The sequence below is a fragment of the Pinus tabuliformis genome, chromosome 1_1 (assembly GCF_031772625.1).
Source record: "Pinus tabuliformis cultivar Carrire ecotype Pingquan chromosome 1_1, CPIR1, whole genome shotgun sequence".
Taxonomy (NCBI): domain Eukaryota; kingdom Viridiplantae; phylum Streptophyta; class Pinopsida; order Pinales; family Pinaceae; genus Pinus; species Pinus tabuliformis.
Window position 1 is genome coordinate 62946009 of NC_142297.1, and position 8972 is coordinate 62954980.

At 32.8% G+C, this 8972-nt stretch overlaps 1 protein-coding gene across 1 annotated transcript; it reads right to left on the minus strand.

The window, feature by feature from the left end:
• Window positions 1-1684: 1684 nt before the first annotated feature.
• On the minus strand, window positions 1685-3907 carry LOC149211571 (uncharacterized). Its single transcript, XM_089390460.1, has 3 exons — window positions 3849-3907; window positions 3466-3756; window positions 1685-3168 (listed from the first exon to the last, which is right to left on the minus strand). Exons 1-3 carry the CDS (start codon window positions 3882-3884, stop codon window positions 2443-2445), a joined length of 1053 nt encoding a protein of 350 aa, XP_089246586.1. The 5' UTR covers window positions 3885-3907; the 3' UTR covers window positions 1685-2442.
• Window positions 3908-8972: the final 5065 nt, after the last annotated feature.

Consider the following 8972-nt stretch of genomic DNA (forward strand, 5'->3'; position numbering starts at 1 on the left):
ATCCGAGAACTACCACTTTGGGAAGGGCAAAAAAACGTCGTTTAGGGCCTCAAAACGGCTCCGGAAGTTCAGGACCCAAAAAACTGCTAAAAATAGTAAGTTGTGCTACAATTAAGGAAACTGAAAAGACTGAAAGAGACAGTTGTGGGGGTCCAAATGGGTTGGTGGGTGGCCACCAACATCCACCTGGATCAATAAATTTTGAAACATATAAATGATGTATATGAAAAATCAAAATCTGTTTGAGGTAGCTTCTTTAAAATAATTACTAGATAGTTGCCTTTATTAAAGATATTATTGTACAAAGAAATTATGAAAAATGCATGAGAAAGACTATATAGTTGCCTTTATTAAAGATATTATTGTACAAAGAAATTATGAAAAATGCATGAGAAAATCCTTTATAGGAAATACGTAGAAGTTGGAAAATCCAAATTTATACTTCTAACCAATTAATTTTAGTAAAACTTGTCAAAGTCGTTAGAATAACAAAATCTTTGATGGTATAGATTGATAGAGTGCAATTGGAGAGTAGTTTGGAGATTCTAAGACATGAATTTTGTAGAGTATGTTATGAAATTCAACTATATATGCTTTCACTCCATTTCATTGCACATTTCACTATGGAGCTTATTTCATTGCACATACATTTCACTATGGAGTTGGTTTGTAATGTTAAGAATTCACTTTTATTTTTTATATATATTTGGATTATAAATATTTTGATTCAAACTTTTTTAATGAAAAAAAAGTCTTTGTTTCATACATATAATTAAATATTCCATTGAAAATAAAAATAACGGGTTCCTATATAACAAACCAAATAAAAGTAAGGGATTCCCATATAACAAACCAAATAAAAGTAATGGATTCCCATATAACAAACCAACTTCCATTCCATCTGATTTAAATATCTTCAAACTAAGAGAAATGGGTATTTGGTCCAGCCAAATTCCATTCCATCCGATTTAAATATCTTGAAACTAAGAGAAATGGGTATTTGATCCTTTCATTAAAAATAGCGGGTTCGTATGTATTATTATTAGAATTATTTTTATTAATTTTAAATTTTAAATTAATTTTATGCGAAATATAAAAATCTAAAATAATTTTCTTGTAAAATGTATTTTAAATGTTTTTAAAATTGATTTTTTTGGTAATAAGAAAGGAAACCCATATCTTTGGCTTAAAATTAAGTAAGAATTATTTTTAATGAATAAAATTGTACATTTTGATAATTAACATTATATTTCAATAATCTACCATTCCAAATAATATTAAAAACAACCATTTTTAACATGATTAAATAGCTAAAAAGTAACTAATTAATTAAAAGATTTAATTACTTCAATTTAATAAATATATATATTAAATTGAATCAATTTAAATAATTGTTTAATTATTTATATTATTAAAAATTTACTTTTAAATAATTTATAAATACAGACTTTTTACCTTAATGCTTTCTTATCTTTAAACAAAAAAAATTATAAAATTCTTAAACATTCAGAGAGATCCAATTTATTTATATTTATATAAATAAATAACTTACTATTCTGATAAATATGAGAATGGTGATGGACTTTAACTAGTGATTTACCAACTTTTTAATCCATCAGCCAAAAGAAACACAAACTTTAGTTCAAACTAACTATTTAAATGCAAAACTTGGCCGAGAAAACAACCAAAAGATCACTATATCTATATCATTATGTCAAGAAAAGACTGTAGTGCTTAAATTATCCTTTTCATAGAACCAGGCCTTCTTTCAATTGTTGGTGAAGTTGCTCCAATGCTCCCTCACCCCAATGCAATTTGGGGCACTCACTGATGTTAAGCTCCTGTAATGCTCTACAATATTCCACACCTTCAAGCTCTTCTAACACATCGCAATCAGAAACGTCTACTGTGCGAAGCTTTGTCAACTGTGCATTAAACCCCAATATCCTCTTTAACTTCCGACATGAACAAACAACCAATTTCTCCAAAGACAACAGTGTTTCAAAACCTAACAACTCTTCCAGCCCGCGGCATATAGTAATCTTTAGTTCTTGAAGTTTTGCAAGACCACACAACCCTTCTACTTGCCTCAAATTAGCACAGCCTTCCAATTCCAGTTTTATCAGTGCATTAGGTAATGCTCCAACCTCCACCAGAGCATCACACCAGCTGACTCTGAGATGCCCCAAGTTGGGGCAAACACTTTTATCAAAAGATAATTCCGATATCTTTGGTAATTCCCACAATTCCAAGTAGTGGAGCAGAGGCATGCACTCATCAATGGAAGAGTCAACCCTGCTTTCTTTTTCTCCATCTCTCTTAAATGGCAGTTCGCTTACTGCACATTCATTTAATATCAACACAATCAACTCACTCAACAGTCCAACAGAGGACGGCAAACATTTTAATTCCCAGCAATCTAAGAGCACTAATTCCTTCAAGTTACTTAAATAACCCAGCGAAGGCGGCAGCGCACACAACGAAAGGCTTCCTAAATGTAGAACCTCCAAATCTCTTAGATTTCCAATTGCACTTTGGCAATTCTTTTAAACCTGTACCCGTCATATATAATTGTTCAAGGGACCTCTGATGTGCCACTTGCAGGGGTAACACTTCAATTTTCTCACAATTGTGGAGATCTATGTACTCCAACGTGATTATATTTCCAAGCGATTCGCTTGAGATGGTTAAATTGCTGCATCCGTCCAAATTCAGAAACTTGAGCTTAATTAAATTCCCGAAGGAATTTGGAAGTCGCTCCAAATCTATACAGCTTGACATGTCGATGTGTTGAAGATTGGTTAAATTCCCTAAGGAATTTGGAATAATCTTCAAATTCAAGCAGTATGAGATATTGATGTGTTGGAGATTGATCAAGTTACCAAAGGACTCTGGCAGCTTCTCTAGATCGTGGAACCGATAGAGTTCGATGTGTTGGAGGTTGCTTAAATTACCAAAGCACTCAGGCAGTGACTTTCTTCCATGGAACTCCCTTAGAACCAAGACCTTCAACGATCGCAGCTGACAAAATTCTTCTGGCAATTCTTTAAGATTCTCATTTCCACCATAATCGAGAAAAATCTGTTCAAGGTGCTTAAGCCTTCCTATGGACTTCGGAAAGTTGCAGAGGGGAGCATCAATCTCCAACTCCCGCAACTGGAAAGGTGTCTGCAAAATGTTCATGTGCGTCAATTATAAGATATAAATATCTGTATAGGGTTAGAAATATGAGAAAGAGTAATTACAAAAAATACAACAAAAAAAATACATTGTTTATTGATCACAATAATTATATATATATATATATATATATATATATACATAAATTTCTGACTTCCAAGATTTAAAAATCATAACTACAATTTATATATAAAAGACAACAACTTCAACTTAGAATTCGTTCATTTGCAATATTGATAGTGAATAAACTCAGAAACTTTAATTCAGATAATAGTTCTAATTTACCTGCGATTCCCCTTCCCACAATGTTTCCAAAACCCTCCCTTGCATTTGTAAAACCCTTAGGTTTTGCAATGGAATCCAGGAAGGCAGGGAAGTGCAGGGGCAGTCGTCCCAGCGAAGCCATATGATCTTTGGTGAGCGCGCCCTCATCATAATGTTTTCCAAGAGACCATAATCAGTGTTACGTAATTGCAACATACGACGCTGCAAACCCAAGTATTCATCATCAACTCTATCAGGTAGAACCATCTTAACCATATTGATTCCCCGAAGTCTCCGCAGTTCGGTTATTTCCTGTTCGGATTTGAACAGAGATGAAGAATTACAAAAATGTACACAGATTTCTATTTAATATATTAAAAAGTTTTGAATGATTGGGCACTTACAGAGGATTGCTGCAACTGCGTCAGCCAGATATGCATTCCCAAATCTCGAAGATGATCATGCATATATATATAAATACCCTATAGCATTTCACATGGACGGAGGCATTTCTAATAGCACCCACTATTTGATCTGTTAAACTGTTTCCCTGTTGCAGCTCCTGCTGATCCAGAAAGACCCTCAGTCCATGTGAAATAAGCCGACGGTAGAGATAACTGGCGAAGGTTTTCTTGACATCAGGACCGCGGTGATTTAGCAAGACATGGTAATAGTTGTTGTTGTTGGGATTAGCAGAGGTGGAGGATGATGCAGCCATTGCCAAAAGAAGATTGAAATATATATAGATGGAGCTGAACGAAGGATTACAGATGCTATGCACGCAAATTGCTAATAAGAAGTCTATTTAAGAGATCGGAGAAAATTTGTGAGTGAACTACTCTGAAAACTTGAGCGGATTTGCAGAGATAAATATATAGACATTCAACAAAACCCTCGTTTATGTTCGCTGATACGCCCTCGTTCTGCCTCCTCTGTCTATAATTCCCGCCGCCCTTCTTCTTTTCTTTACTAAAAGTATAGGGGCCGTAAACCGCGTGTGAGGTATCTCTGTGCATCGGGCCCATGGGGTCAATACACAATCATGATGCCCTGCTTTACCGTTCACAACTCGGGAAAATCGACTTTTTTCCGACCAAATCCTGCTGAAAAGCAAAATGGATCGATGTGCGCCTCTAATGGTATTTAATGTCGGAGGATATGTATGTTGGTTAATGCGATAACACTAACACGGGAACAGGGAGTTTCCGCATTAAATAATTTTTAAGCTTTTGTCTATTATTGGGTTAAGCTGCGTGCATATTTCCCGATATTAAATACCTTATACATAGTTAGTAATGCGTTACCATCAAATACAATGAAGAAAATTTCAAAACAGTGGAATTTTTTTTGGTCTGATATTGTGAATATTGATGAGGTGCGAAAACTCTCAAATTTAATCATTATCTCTATTTTGAAATTCTAACTTACGACTTTTTTAGCTCTCTTATTTTAATTTTTAATTAAATTTTTTTCTCTTCGTTTTTTCTTTTAGTTAAAAATGTAGAAAAACATAAATCGGAATTACAACCATTCTTCTTCTGCAGTAAATGGAATTTTTAATTTGCAATTAATGTGTTACGGAAGGGATGGCAATTACGATGTCACCGAGGTTTTGTTGCAACCGCTGAACTTATGTGAATTGCAGGATTGAGCATCCAATTGGTATAAAGTGAATGAGTAACTTTACTCCATGGTTATTGAATGTCTGGAATTTGTAATCCATTAACTTTACTTCATGCCCATTAAATGTTTGGAATCAAGATGAAATACACGTTTTAACCCATCAATGAAAAAACCCATTGATTTGATATCATCGAATCATTACATCACGTCACAGTTCAACTTTGATATCAAATGTAATTTTTTGTTTTCCAGATTAATTTTTCACTTTTATCTGGTAGCTAGGGCAGGCGATTTAGGTAAATTACACGATCTAGTTATTAATAAGGGTATTTTTTTGTTTCTATGGTAAATTACTTGGTCAGTTTTTTTTGGTAAGAATTCATGATTTTTCATGTGGAATATAATTTATTTAAAGGAAGAAACATTTTAATTAAATTTGTCTAGTAATAAGTGAGATCTTTGCTAATTAGAAATTAAGACATCCACTTATAGAGATAAAGATAGACACTCTTTAGATGAAAGAGATTTATGTAACCATCAAAATGCAAATGAGAATAAGAAATGTGGTTGTTTACAATAAAACAATAGCTAGGGTCTGCAACATGAATTGACCCGTAACAATGTTGTCACAAATAGAGCATACTGAACTACAAAGTACCAAAGTTGAGGCTCCAGAACAAGTAGTAGAAAAAGTTTTTATAGAGAGCATGGAAATATGTATGTGGTTGGGGTGATAGAATAATGTGACAAACAAGTTTTGGAGGTAATGTAGGAGAGGCAAAGAAGAAGATGTGTATGCTAATAAATGAGAATGATGTCCATTGAATGGACATGAGTTATACTAATGAGAGATTGCACACCGGGTTAAGATATGGATTAATAAAGCTAGAGATGTAGGAGAGAGTGGTAGTATGGATGAGAAAATGAAGATGGAGTTAATGGTTTGAGGATAGTGAAGGAACTAGTGTGAGATGGGGGATGCAATGGTGCGATAACGCTAATAGTGTCCGAACACCCTAGGGGTTTTGGTCCAAGGAAAGTATATTCACCCAAGAATTTGTAAGACCTATCGTTCAGGCATACATGTTGCACAAGAGGATGGATAGACACATGTTGTTCAAGAGGACACATTGTTGTAAGACCTTAAGACTTTGATCATAATGCAGTGGCACATGGAGTCTTCAAGTTGTGAAATGGACCCCTTAGAGATGTACCAGGGTGGCAGGGTGGCAAGTGTATTGGTATCTGGATTAAGGGGAGGGATGCGAGATCTTAGGTGTGATATGGTTGATGAATGATTAGGCTGAGTTCAATCTCTTCGAGTCAAATTTAAGGGGGGGGATTGTTAAGGTGGTTTAGGTAAAGTTTACTGTGTCAAGTTACTAGTTGTTTTCAAGCTGTAGGTATATGACAACAACTCCATGCTAAGTCATCCTAGTGGCCACTGGGAACACAAAAACAATGTGTTTAGACACCACTACTTTGGCTGCTCTATAATTCTAATAGTATTAAAGAGAAACATTTTAAGGTCACCATTGTTTGGCTAAGCTGATAGTGTTAAGAAAAGCATTTTAAGGTCACCATTGTTGTTTGGCTATGCTAAAAGGTTACGAACATTAATTATGCCACAATTTTTTTGAAAATAAAATCTAATCTCAATATATGTAGAACATTTTAAGAAAATGTTTTTCATTTTCTACCTCTCTTAATATAAAAAAAAAAAAATTTGAAAATTGACCAAGGTCCAAGGTTAGTATAAAATTTCAATATTTCTCATATTAATATAACGATATTATTATAAATATAAAATTATAAAAAAAATATAAATATAAAATTATTGATATTTTAAAATTAAAATAATAAATAGGCTAAAATGTGAGAAAGAAAAAAAACCCAAATTATTTTGGAATAAAAATGTATCGAGTTAAAAAGCCAAACATTTTACACTCACGTCGGTGATGTTATTTTCGAAAAACACAGCAGTTTGGAAATTTCTTATGTAAATTATAATTATGATTAATTTGTTTTGTGTTCCACGTATATTGTCTGTGAATGGTCACACTTCTTGAACACCCCACCTGGCTTTGCTTTTTCTCGGAAAATTCTTCTATAAATTATAATTAATATTAATTTGTTTTGTGTTCCATGTATATTTTCTGTGAATGGTCACACTTCTGAAACACCCCCACATGCTTTGCCTTTTTCCTTTCAATTTCTCGATCTGCGAAGACGATGAAACACCTGCTGTTGATTGGACAACACTGGAGGGACGTGTTGCTTTAGTTATTATGCACCAGTTGTAAAGTGCACTATATGCTTGGGTAAATTTGATACGAACAGACCTAGATACTTTTCTGAAGTGTCGACAATTTTTTTCCAATTTAATTTTAATATTTATTGATCCTTTTTAGAAATTTATAACACACATATTAAGGGTTTTGAGATTGGTAGAGAGGTTGCACATCTAAATTGCATTTTCTACAATTTTAGATTTATTTTCTCCGATATATATTAATTAATTAGTAAAATTATATATATATATATATATATATATATATATATATATATATATATATAATTAGTGTTAATTTTTTATTTTTCTATATGTTAATTGGGTTTATTGGTATATATCAATTATTTGTATTAAAATTTTTGTGATATTTTTGTTTTGTGTAGATGAGAGGATTAGTTTACTAAAGTTGATTACGATAAATATGTTTAGTGTAGGAATTTACAGGGTAAGTTCCTCAGAAAGAACACCAAAGGACACCACTCACAAACAGATCACAGATCAATACACGTGGTTAAAACCTCAAAGAGGGAAACAACACCAAAGGACACCACTCACAAACAGATCACAGATCAATACACCAGTACTTTTGACGTGGTTAAAACCTCAAAGAGGGAAACAGTCCACGGCCTGAGCCAACGCTGCCACTTTAGGCAATTTATGAATAAAAGAATGAAAATTTACATAAGCTTCTCTCATTAACGGTTAACCTACAAATGACCCTCCATGCTCTTTAAATAGAGATCATGGGCCAATCGGGTGTTAAGCCACGGATCAAGTGTCGGTAATACCGAGGAGAGAATGAACAGTCGGATCACTACATATCGTGACCGTCGGATTGTAAGTTACAAATGTACATAGTAAAGAAACACACTTTACCTAACTCTATACTAGAACAAGTTATACTTAACTATTTCCTATGTGTCGGAATATCTTAACATCCCCCCTTAAGAATAAGTATAACTTGGTCTAGTATAGAGTTAAGTATAACTTGGTCTAGTATAGTGTAACTAGCTTGCGATGGTCAACATATAATTGACAATGGATGATATATATATATATATATATATATATATATATATAATTAATTTGTTATTTTCTATTTTTTATATGTTAATTGGGTTTTTTATTTAGATCAATTATTTGTGTTAATATTTTTTTGATATTTTCATTTTGTGTAGATGGGTAGGATTAGTCTACGAAAGTTGATTATGGCTAAATATGCTTCGTAGCTTACCATGGTCAACATATAGTTGATAATGGATGACCTTGATTTCTCACCATTATTTATATTTGACTATGATATATTAAGATTAACTATGGGTAAAATTGATTTGACCAATATAATCATAGTTGACCATAAATTTTCATAATTGGTTATTAATGATGGTAAACCATTATTAATTATTATTAGTTATAATTAACCATAATAATTATAATTAAATATAATTCATTATAATTAACTAAAATTAACCATAATTAACTATAATTAATTTGATGATGATGATGATGATGTTAATGTCCATTAAGACCCAACTTTGGTCTATCAGACATAAAGAAACTAATTATTTAGTTTGATTTAAGATTTGGTTCCTATGCTCAAAAAACTTGGAGA